The following is a 12,280-nucleotide window of genomic DNA, read 5'->3' on the forward strand; positions in this document are numbered from 1 at the left end:
ATCAGGTGTGTTGGAAGCAAGAGAACCTCTAAAATCTAAATTAAAACTAAATGTACAGTGTTTCTCCAGAACCAGGATTAAAAATCACTGCAGTAAAATATCTCTACCAGAGTACACCAATGTAATATCGCTTGAAAGTTGCAGTGAGTGAGAAATGATGAAAAATGAAGAATATGCAATTCAAGGTCTGGACTGGACTGTTCACATAATGTCCTCAAAGGTTCCACCTATTTGAGATAATGCATTAAAATGTGGAGAATGCATGCATTTCATACTTGACCTTTCATAGGTCTCCTAACAACACTAAAAATGTCTGTATCACATTCTTGTTTTGATTCACTCTTTTCCCTCTGAGACTATCTGTGTGTACATCATCTGCCGAGGCTAATTTACTTACTGTTCTTAGATACTGAACATTGTTTCGTCCCCTAAGGGCTGTGACTTTGGTCTGGTACAAAATTTCTCCTCCTTCCAAGTCCTGTAAAACTTCCACAAAGCACCTCACTGTCTTGACATTTTTGTGTTTTGGAATAGTTCTGGACTTGCTGAGAACATTCAGCTCAGCCATGCACCAGTACTAGCATCTGCATCCAAATAACTGAATCCTCCCATAAGCCACATAGCCATTTTAGACACACTGCCTTTTAAACCCTCCCTGGCATCCTTGAGTTCATGCAGAGGATTCAACTCTTGGAGCTACTCTTAAGCTACTCTCTCCTAATTCCCAAAATCATGGAAAAGGTTTAAGCTGCTTCTCTTACTAAGGCTGTATGGCAACAGACTGAGGGTCTGATGACTCACATTCCTCAGGGTGGCCTTTTAATATAAGAGTGGACCTGAGAGGAAAACACAAATCCCCTCTTAGCTCCAATTAAAATCATAGTTAAGGCTGTGTCCTCCACTACACTGTAGATTGAAGAACTTTAATGCTCTTTTAAAACTTCAAATGGCTTTGACTTGGTTGTCAGCCTGAAGGGCAGAGAGGAGATGCCAAGGAAGTGGCCAGAATATCAAAACTCCTGCAACTTTAAAGGAATACTCCGGCTCTGTCGCATGTAGAATATGGTTGAATACCACAGGCAATAATTTGATCCCTTTTTTGCCTGCATGTAGTAAATGAACAGAAACACACTCACTAAAGGTCCTACCCATAGACTTCTGTTATAGGTGTGCTGGGAGTCAATGAGCTGTTTTACCAAGTATAGTGAAATTATTGTCTGTGCTACTTGACCATACAATCCAGATGCAGCAGATAGAGACTAGATGGAGGAATGCTGGAGCATTCCTTTTATTTATCCCTTCATTTATCTTATGATAAAATGGCCCAATCATTGGTTTGCGTAATGTGATGCTTGTATATGGCAGAGTTTAGACAGAAAGTGGTGGCACTTGTAGCTTGAGTACTGAGAAGGATCAGTTAGATTAAACCAAGCTTATGCAAGACATATGACACCTGCAGAAAGCCCCACATTTGGTATTGAAAGAGGTACCGGTATTCTAGTAAATTCATGTAGCTATATTTACACTGAGTCGACAGTTTATTAGGTTTATCTATAGTCATTGGTCATTGTATAAGGTATACCTATCCAATATTAGTAGGTTTACAATTACAGACTGTAGCCTTTTCTGCACAATTAGTTCAGCATGTAAAAAGTTACTTAAACATAAGGATACATGATGATATCGGAATCTTTGGTATCAGTTAATTGCTTAAAAATTATCAGCCTCAAACAGATGCTTGGATTTGATGGATATTTCAAACTGATATTTGATGAGGTGCTGACTCTTCAAGAGCACAACGTTTAGGCTGCACTGGGATACTGTGCTAAAATGTCTGCATATTATTCATTGTACTACACTTGTAACCAGGCCTGTGCACAGATAGACCACAGGGGAGCTTGAGCCAGTGCATGAGCAAGTGCCATCTTGGTGGGTCTGTGTAATAACTGTATTTTATATTGCCACCGCCATTCTTCAAGATGTGTTTCAGCGAGATGAGGCTCAGCTTTTCCCTGGGAATAGAGCTTGTGGGTCGGCTTGGGTTCTATTAGATTCATTGCTCTTGGGCACCCCCTCTGGTGTAACACCAGCTGCCTGTGGTTCTCCTCTGTAACATCAGCCTCAATGCTGGAACTCCCACAGATAATCTGCTGAGAATCTCTTTAAGAAAGTGACACATTCCATAATGTGTTTATTTTAAACAACAACCAGGCTTTAATGTCAGCAATAAGGGGTGTTAATAATTTCTCACACCGAGTTTTGATTAAAAAAACAAAGACTCACTCATTCTAGACACTGTTGATTTCTTAAATAGCAGTATAAAAATGTACTGTGTAGTCATTAAACAGTGTAGTGAGCAACGCCATGCCTTTGCGCCCTGGTGACTGGTTCAGATACAAATGTTAGGCTGCCTTTGGAAAAACTCTTTATATACATTTGGTTTTATATGAAACATGATTACATTGTCTCTCTTGATGCGAGTGATTGCAATATGCAGTAAATTGAATTTAAGTTTAATTCATGTTCATTTTGCCCCTTTTCCCCCTTAATAGATGTAGTTTTTTTCTACCTTTTATGAATCAGCCTCAGCAGATGTGTACATGAAAAAACAACATTGGCCCAAACTCCTAAATCATTGCATCCTAGAAAAAAATATAATTCAGAAATTGGCATTAAAATCAAGGTGTATTGATACTGTTATTAAACATTAACAATAGCTAGGTTGATGAGGCACAGTAGTGTTGCTCAAGTTTTTACATGCCATGTACTGTGTAATATCTTTATTATTAAGTGCTGTAGAGTCGATTTTCTAGAGTGTTTCTCCTGAATGTCCTGTCTTCTTTTTGGGTATTTAGGCTTCTTAATCGCTTGTTCGTGATATCTCTGCTGTTATCTCTGTGATCATCCACCACAGGCATAGCCCTATATTGCTGCTGCCCAAAATAGGTGGTCAGTTTAGTCTGGCAGATCTGCTGAGACATTTCTGCCATTGGAGAGCCTGAAAGGAGTTAAAGCTCCAGGTAGTACAGCTCTGTACTTTGCTGATGAATGCAAGCCTCCTCATCCCAATAAGGCACCATACCATGAGAAGGACTGAATAATACCGCATCTAGTATACAACATTATTTCAAATTAAATTAAGAGAAAAATGTCCAGTATGCTAAAAAATGATCATATTGTAGATCTCTACTCAATATAAAGTCACAGCGGAGCCAGTAAGGAATCCTAATCCATGTTCAATACACATTCAGACTTTGGATCCTGCTGGAGTGTATGTGTTGGCCTACATCAGTGGACTCCTGCAGGGAAGCTCTCTTGGTCTCCTGCCAGTGAATACAGAAACTGCATAGGTTTCACACACAGATCCTTTCCCTCAAAACTCTTCTTCACCAGAGTACCCCAACACCACATTTTTGGAAAGTTTTCCAATGTTGTTTTATCATCAGCAAATATTTTATGATTTTGTCTGTGCACAGATTTATGCCCAAGACCCTTGAGTAATGTCTGATTTTCACCAGCGCGGTTTTCCAGTTATAATTCTGGGAGGGCTCACCATGACACTGCCATAAAACACTCAGCGGGGATAGAAAGAGGAGCACGGCATATTTTCACCCCCATCGCTACACTTTAGATTAGTCATGTAGTAAATTTAAGACAATCACTATTGCTGAGTTAGACATTGAATATACAGTATTCTCAGACTGTGTACAGTTCAAAACAAGCATCGCTCATAGGGCATTTCAAGCCAAAGCTTTAAAGTATACACATTACTTTCTTTTCGTTCACTACATAAACTGGTTCAGTTCTGCTCTTGTAGGATGGGACAGCAAAATTAGTGTGGTGGACTAAAATAGTGCTGACATTTTACCTGCCTATGCAAAAGGATGCGCTGCTGCTGCTAATGAATGCTTAGCATCTAGCTGATGGCAGAGAAAAATAAGAGGACGCACTCACTCCTCCCCCTGTGACATATGGTCTTCATTATATTGCGCTTCATCCAAAACATTGAGCAATATCCACCGAACCAGAAGGTTGAATCAAATAACTTTTCACTCTGCAGTCACAGTGACCGAAAAGAAATATTGGTAAATTATGTATTCATAATTCTACACTTTACATGTTATATTTGATTTCATTAGAGTCCAAGAGAGCTGATTCAAAACATTAGGATGGATGTACTGAGGGTATTGAGGCAGTGCAGAATAGGCTACAAGTGTTTAAACGTCCCACATCATGGAAAACTAAATTTTCCTTGCTTTCTTTCGTGTGGTATGTAAACCTTGTTAAAATTTCAAAACATACCAGTCCATAGCTACCAAAACAGAAATTTTTCAATTCATTATTTTTTTTTACAGCCATTTTGCTCTGCCCATTCACTCTGAAGTTATAAAGGAGTGTTTCAACCTGGACTTCTTTTTGAATGAGGCACATGACAAGGCAGCCAGTCAGAAAAAAGGTAATTTACATATATCAGGCTTAAAGTTACAGTAACAAAAACTGTCTGTTTAATTAATAGATAATGACAGGTTGAAAAATTACCTGCAACTGTGCAATAAAAAAGTAGATACAAAATAGAGGATATAATTTAATGTTGAAGAACTTCAAATTAGCTTCAAAATCTAACAAAACAATCCCAGAACCTCATTCTGAACACTTTTTCTACTCAGGTGTGACTCTTTTTAGTCAGTAATTGTCAGTAGTCAGTAATTGTGGACTGTCATTGTTGCATTCTACATTGCAGACATCAATAACTGTCAAGCCATTTACATTGCCATTATCTGTAATCAAGTCTGGTGCCAAAGTTCAGTCCCAGGAGCAGCACATTTTATAGCATGCTTGTGAATAACTCAGATGGAGACAAAATGTTGCCTCTAATCACTGATCTAAGAACTGATTCCACTAACCTAGTGTGACCTTAAGTGTTTGAGTATTGGTCATGACTCTGGCCCAGGGACAGCAGCACTACAGCTACTGCACAGTTAGACATGTGCTACTGTTATAAAATGAGACATGCTATGGCGACTGTGTCACAGTTTCCAAACCAGTGCAAAATGTACATACTAATGATAAATGGCGGTACAAATTAATTATCGCTGTCAGGTTGCTCAAGAAATGCATGAACCCACTTTTTTAGGTCTATAATTAGCTAATTATGCAGATACATCACTTATGGGCAGCAGTATATGGTCACTGTCAAATCAAATCATCTTAACTCCATTTCTTTTTATTTTATTTTATTTTTTTTTTATATTTTATAGAGTGTCTTGTGTCATGAAATGGTCCAAAATGATCCAAAATTGCTTGGAATAAAATATCTTGGAATTACAGTTTAAAATATTTTTTGGCTTTTCTATAAAATTACCACTTTGCAGAATTTTGGAGTTTTTCTATGACAGTAATCATATCCTGTATAAGCATATCAGAGATCAAGATTAATCATATAATGATTAAATATTTAATTATATTAATTCATTAGAATACAGAGCACCATTTGAGCACAGCGTTCCTGCCTAAAAGTATTCCTAAGTCATAAAAAACATCTACTAAACCATCAAACCAACCAGGAAACCCAAAACATCTGCGGTGGATATGCCTGACAGGTTCAGTTAGTGGTGAACACTCACAGAATGCCAGTAGCCCACTGTATGGAACATATATGCTTATCATCATGACTTACCACATAATAAAACTGCATGTCCTGACGCACAGGGTCCTCGGGCTGCATGGCTGTACATGAGGCTCTATGCGGTGCCACATAGAACCGAACCATCACAGTACAGCAGCAAAAGTAAAACGACCTGCATAAAGCGTTTCAACCACAAAAGAAGATCCACAGACGAAGACCGTGGAGCCAGTCAGAAGTCCATGGGCCTGCTGTAGGGGCTGCTGAAGAGTAGAAGAGCTACAGAACATCTGTGGAGCTGTGTCTCTGAAAAATGATAGCAGTCTGCTTTCCTGTGCAGGGTGCTCTGTGCATGTGTCTGTGTGTGTGTGCTCCAGTTGATAAAATACTAGCCTCTAAGACACAACAGAAACTCCACTGCACTGTGCCTGAAACAGGAAATACTCAGCTGGCAACACAGTGCTAAACTTGCTGGAGCTCGTCTCTCTGTAACAAAACTCCTCACCACTTGGACCGACCCCGTGATCATCCCTCCATTCCCTCCTCCACTTCTACACCATCATACAGCAATATTTAAAGACAAGTAGAAAACTCTGGCTCAAAGCCATTTCCTTCCTTTCCTCACCTTATCTCTGCAATAATGCAAAGGGAGCAGGTGAAATATTCTTTGGAAAATTACTCATTAACAAAATATGCTGGTGTCATATAGGTTCAAAGATAGTAACACAAGGATTGCATACGGCACCCTATTTACAGCCATGCATATTTAACAGGTTCCTGCAATTAGAAATGCAGAGATGGTTTGGTAAACGTGCCATGTAAATAAACAAGCATATGTCGAGCTGGACTGTGTGCTGTGTTCTCCATCATATTGGAGATTGATTGATTTAGGGTTCGAATGCAGTAAGATCGCTGACTCTTTTCTGCACTGTGGCTGTAGAAGGTCCAGACTACACTGTTGAGACCAGAGAGTCTTCAGATTGTTTGTCATCAGAAAAGGGGATGCTGTGATGTAGATGCAACCTACACAGGTGCAGTCCTATCTTCTATAGGCCCAGTAACATATTGCAGCAGTCATAACAAAACCTCATACCTGCAATGGTAGGTTTATACCACTGGGAGGGTTATGGGAGAAGGAAAAAGCTTAAATGTAACAGGTGGTAATGTAAAGTCATTTTGGATCATTTCTATTGGGCAGTTTGTCATGTAGTGTTCAAACATGGTAAAGATTAGTAGGTATTCTCAACTGGTGTAAATGGACTTAGGAGGTTTAGAAATGACACCAGTGACGTGCAGAGATGCAGTGAGTGCATCAGCAAGGCTGATATAATCACTGATATCTGACTTGCCATTTCCTCATTTTCAGCTTAAAGATGATTTCCACTGATTGTTCACACTTTTTGCATAATTAAATCGCTGAGATGTAAAAGAAGTAATTGATGTGAAATTCACCATTCTGAAGTAACTTACCAATTTCTTTACAATGGTGGTGATAGAAACCAGGAGTCATGATGTCGACAAGGCAGATATACTGCAACGCAGTGTCTACAATGCAAATAACCAGTGAATCTGCACGTCTCCAGAGTTTTTATGTGTAATGTTCACAATGGTAAAATAGTGGTACCCTGCATGTACCTTTGCACCTTAAATAGCTTTAGAAAAAAAAATGATGCCAAAACCTTCTCAAAACTATCGTAAATGCTCAGGCATCAGGCAACATATAACATATATAACCATTTTGTGTAATTCATTTAACAACTTTCTGTGAGGCAGCTATAAGGAACACTCCAGGTGTCTGGTTCCTATCACTTGGATTCTGACTTGACAAGTTTCTCTAAAACAGAACATTTTACATCAAACCACTCTGAATTACTTTGCTTACGCCTTAAAGGTTTATGGTTTCATTTTACATATTTTCTGAAAAATCGGTGGAAATCCCCTTTCAAAACAGGTGAAAAGACAATGGCATCCACAAGGGGGCAACATAGTTTAAAAGTTTCTGTCTAGGAGCGATTACATAAGTTTGTTATGAAATTAATAATGGACTGTTTTGAGCCCTCCATCTCATATTTGAGGGAAGGAAATGCAACTTTCCGAATAAGACTGAAATCATGCAGTTCTGCACTCTTGAGAGCTCAAACTACTGGGGAAATAAATAAATAAATAAATGACCACATTCAAATCAGCAGCTTTTCTGGTCGAAACCTAATTTTGCATAATGAATAAAACATAGCAGACAGTTATGTGAATAATCAGTTGTCAGTTTGTAATCGCAGCTGCTTGCGTTCTTCACTTCTGCTGTCAGCATAAACTCTTCCTTGCAGGAAATCATCTTAGATAACGTGATTAACATGATAAGGCTGGAGAGTTGTTTTTGGTAACACTTTATATTGAGAGTCCACTGTAAATGCTCACTAACATTCCTGCTGAAAAAAGCAGCACAGACCAGCATGATTTCCTTGCTGGTCTAGGCTGGTTTATACTGGTTTATGCTGGTCTGGTGCTGATTTAGCACCAGCATCCAAAACACAACATATGTTGGTTTAACTTTAACTTCAACACAATACCTAAATGTAATCATAACTTTAACTTCAGCACAATACCTAAACCTAATCCTAACTAACTTCAACACAATACCTAAACTGAATCCTAATCCTAACACTGTTGAGTTCCACCATTTAGTTTAACAATTAACAAGTAAAGCATCTGTAGAAAATCTGTAGGGAACAACAAAAATAAAGTGTTTTTTCTTTAAAAACACAAATACTTCAAGAGAATGGTTATGCAAGAAAAATAATTTATTTTAATGTAACTTTTTTAGCACATAGGCAAGACATAGCTGCTTGTAGAGCTCACAGCTACATATCCTTACTGCTGGAGAGTGAATTTCATAATATGCAGAATTTTATATACGTCTTTCCAATGATAAAATAACAAAAATAGAATTTCCAGTATTATCTTGCTTTCCCACTTAACTGTCTTCTAGGCCCAAGGGGAAGGGGCAATTTCATATATAGATATATATTTATATATTTCTTTTAAAGCTTTTTTTCTTTCTGTTCTGGCATTCTGTCATTGAGAGAGACAGAGAACTCTGTGCTGATCTGTCATACTATAATCTTGTCATAGACATTTCATATTTAACTCTGTGTTAAAATTTGAGCTTAATTGTACGTTATATATGGACAGAGTCCTGTCATAGCTTCTTGAATTAGGGCCTGGTTGAAAGTTATTTTTCTGCAGCAACCAGAGAGAAAACTGGTTTGGTCTTGGCCTACATTAGGGTGAGCTTGCAAAAAGTGTTATAAGATGACAGAGTGAATATCACTTTGATCTCTCTCTCTCTCTCTTCAATATTTATGCTGATATTGACTGCAATGCTTTCTGGCTGTTTACTGTGCTCTCACTTTGTGTTTTTGTTTTTTGCGCAGCAGAGATTCATCTCTCCTTTTTGTAGCTCCTGTAGGTGCCATGAGGAGAGAGCGATAGAGGGTGGGATAGTGGGAGAAAGGGGGAGAACCATTAAAGCAGTCCTAAGTTTTCCTGTAGTCTTTTTCACATAGAGAATAGCTTCACATACAGTAAGACATTTTCACTGTAGTCTGTTTTATATTGGACAATCCAATATTTTTGCCTGTAGGCCACTGTATTAGCTTCCGCATTGCCTTAGATGTATCTTAAAACTTTGAATAACAGAGATTTTTATACCTAAATATTACTACTTTCTCTCTCTGACTCTCTCCCCTCTCTCCCTCTCCCCCTTCCTCTGGAAACTGTGAGAGTTTTGTTGACCAAGGAGGAGTACAGCACAGAGTACACAAGAGTAATGATGGTTATAGTAGTAATCATAAAAAGAGTAAAAGAAACTCTGCATACTCCTACGGAAGTGCAATACCAAGGCATTTTAAAAACACAGAGGCTTCACGCCAGATTACAAGGCAAACAAACACTGGTTGTCTTTTTTTCATTCACTAAATAGTTAAAACAAGCATCACTCACTATTATAATGTAATACTTTCTGTATTTTCTTGTTATATTTTTAGATGCTGTCAGAATACCTGAAAGACTGATATAAGAAAAAAAAGAATATTTGATTTTAGTCCTCAGTGTTCAGGAAAGTCAGAACAGGTTTTTCGCTGGGCGCACTTCCACTCCTGGACTGCAGAGGGTGCTCTGGCTCAATAGCACCAGGTGTCTTGATTCTGATTGCGAACCAGAGATGTGCAGTCACATACGGGGGCATGGGGGGGGGCAAGCAGTCTTGGAATGCGGCAATGGCTGCTCAGGGTCTTCCTTTGTATCTCCAAGCATCTGACACTGAAACCAGATCAGGTCAGATCATCACAGGTAGCCTGTACAGTCCTCAAGCAGTGTCCCCTGCAAGTGTCTGTCTGTAGGCCTACATGTTTCTTCTCAACAGTCTGCACGGCTAAAACCTCTTGTAGTGGCTTGGGCAGTGACCACACACAATAATAATAATAATAACAAAATAATAAAATCAGAACAGAAAACTGAAGAGCATTGCTCCTTCTTCCTGACATTCACAGGCCTTCACTGCTAACTTGCCAGTACTGGCACTGAAGCAGCACATGCAGCCTCGATGCATAGTCTGAAATGGCCATAATGTGAGTGACAAATGCATTGTGGGCATAGACAGTGTCTAAAAAACACTGCAGCTGCAACTTCAAATTTGGGTTTGTGGTGGTAAGAGCAGCCTGCAGCACCACTAGCCTGGGCAAAAAAGATATAGAGAAATAAAGTTGAGCTCTTCTTTACCATTCAGAGGCCTTGGCAACTCTCCTCCCTGATTCTTTGAGTGTTATACAGTGCAGACTCTTCATAAAGAGCTTATACACATGGATCGGTAGCCAAAACGGGTTTCCTGAGTATCAAGAAACCCCTGAGAGATTTGCCGTACTGGATCAAACAAACATCCCAGCAGAGGGATCTACAACCTTCTGGCTGTGTGCCCACTCTTTTCCTATTTCTTCACCTTCTGATGTTCTGTCATTTGGCATTGTCTTCATAATCCGCTGTGTGGTTTTTCCATTGTGTGTATGTGGTACACAGACACAACTACATTGTGTACCACTATTGGCAGTGCGGGAAGAACTATAGGACTCAGTACAAGTGAAGGGTATTGCATGGTGGTGGTCCATGTTGTAACTTTGATCACTCTGTGCTGTGAATGCTCTCACAATAGGCAGTTTCAAAGGTAAAGTCACAAAAAATGGACAGTTTTGTGTCTTTTGCCTCTTATATCAAATAATTCTGAATTTACACTTCAGTATATATTGTATACGTAGCTTTGTACAGGTTAAATAAAACCCATAAGACTTTTATATGGCCTTTCATATCTCTTCTGGGGAAAAACATAGCCAGACAACAAATACAGCTTTTTAATCTGTAAACTACATCTTGTAATGAAAAAGTGCTTTGTTTTAAGGGGTACCAGGCCTTACTTGCAACCTTTATGGAATGTTTCTGTTTGGGCACTCATGCTTGCTGTGTGAGCACATTCACTTCAAACTGCATCCTAATTACAAAAGACTTTATCTTGCTAATACCTGCCTTAGTCCTGCATGTTAAAAATGAGCTCTGCAGATTTTGGCCACACACATAAGCTGGTGTTCCTTATTTTTGTGTAGAGTATCAAAATGTTACTATTTCCATAAGAGAGTTCATGTAACACATTCTCAGTGGCAGAATACAAAGCCAACCTAACTATTTTAGAATGTCCCAACGCTGGGCTCCTTTCCTTTGACATGGACAGTGCTCCACAGCAGCATGACATCAAGACGAAAAAGTGAGATCCCGGTGTTCCCGCAGCAACAATTCAAAGCCACCTCAGTTCAGATGGTGCGAGGTCCTGGGAAATGAAACCATTTAGATGTGCAGTGGAGCATTAACAGAAAACCAGCCATAATAGGATCCTGCATGTGGTTCTCTACAAGATGCATCACTGGTCTGGTGGAGCCATTTTAGCCGGGTCAGTTCCAGCACTGTCTGGATCCAACTGTGAAAACTCAGTGACACGGCGAGCCAGAGGGTTCGTGCTCTTCAGCAGTTCCATGGCAGAGACCCGGGTTCCACTGCTCGACTTGCTGCCCTTCTTCTGAAGAAGGGCCATGAAGTTCTCGTTCCGTGAGCTTGACCTTGGAGTGCTGCCTAGGGTGAGTGTTCGAATGTCACTGCCGCTGCTCTTCACAGGTGACACAAGGCTCTGCCGACTGCCAAATGAGTCCACTGGTTCTTTACGGCCTAGGACCTTCCGCTTAGATCTAGGTAAGAAAATTTTCGACATCTTTGAACTTTTTATTCATCACAGTGCACAGAGAATTAATGGCTTTGTATTTCCTACATGCAGCATATGCTGCAGTATTGCAGTTTGTTAGTCATAGTATGTCAAAAACTGTAAAGATAAACCTGTGTATGATGGTGAAAAGGTCCTCAGTTGTATGAGTGGTAGGAGTGTGGACAAACACATCGTCATCTGTCTCTTCAGTGATGTGTAGTTCTGTCTTGTGACTGGCACAGCGATTCTCCTCCAGTGGAGTTTCTGAGGACACATTTTTCGACATATTTACATGAATAAATTTCATAGTGTACATAGAGTGAAAATACTGAAAATTATTGATGCCACTCATTTTTTTTAAT

At 39.4% G+C, this 12,280-nt stretch overlaps 2 protein-coding genes across 3 annotated transcripts in view; both read right to left on the minus strand.

Annotated features, from left to right (window-relative positions):
* The window catches only part of arhgap36 (Rho GTPase activating protein 36), a 66,069-nt gene extending 59,893 nt beyond the window's left edge, over nucleotides 1–6,176 (minus strand). Inside the window, exon 1 of one of the 2 annotated variants that reach the window (XM_036597168.1) lies at nucleotides 5,678–6,176. In XM_036597168.1, coding sequence (XP_036453061.1) covers nucleotides 5,678–5,770 — 93 coding nt within the window. In that variant the 5' untranslated portion in view covers nucleotides 5,771–6,176. The remainder of the gene's footprint in view (nucleotides 1–5,677) is intronic. The other variant, XM_036597166.1, reaches the window with a different exon arrangement.
* Nucleotides 6,177–8,400: 2,224 nt separating this feature from the next.
* nhsl2 (NHS-like 2) overlaps nucleotides 8,401–12,280 on the minus strand; it is a 111,878-nt gene continuing 107,998 nt past the window's right edge. The window contains 2 exon segments of the mRNA XM_036596106.1: nucleotides 8,401–11,904; nucleotides 12,050–12,182. Coding sequence (XP_036451999.1) covers nucleotides 11,583–11,904; nucleotides 12,050–12,182 — 455 coding nt within the window. The 3' untranslated portion in view covers nucleotides 8,401–11,582.

The sequence above is a fragment of the Colossoma macropomum genome, unplaced genomic scaffold, assembly GCF_904425465.1.
Source record: "Colossoma macropomum unplaced genomic scaffold, Colossoma_macropomum, whole genome shotgun sequence".
Lineage (NCBI taxonomy): Eukaryota > Metazoa > Chordata > Actinopteri > Characiformes > Serrasalmidae > Colossoma > Colossoma macropomum.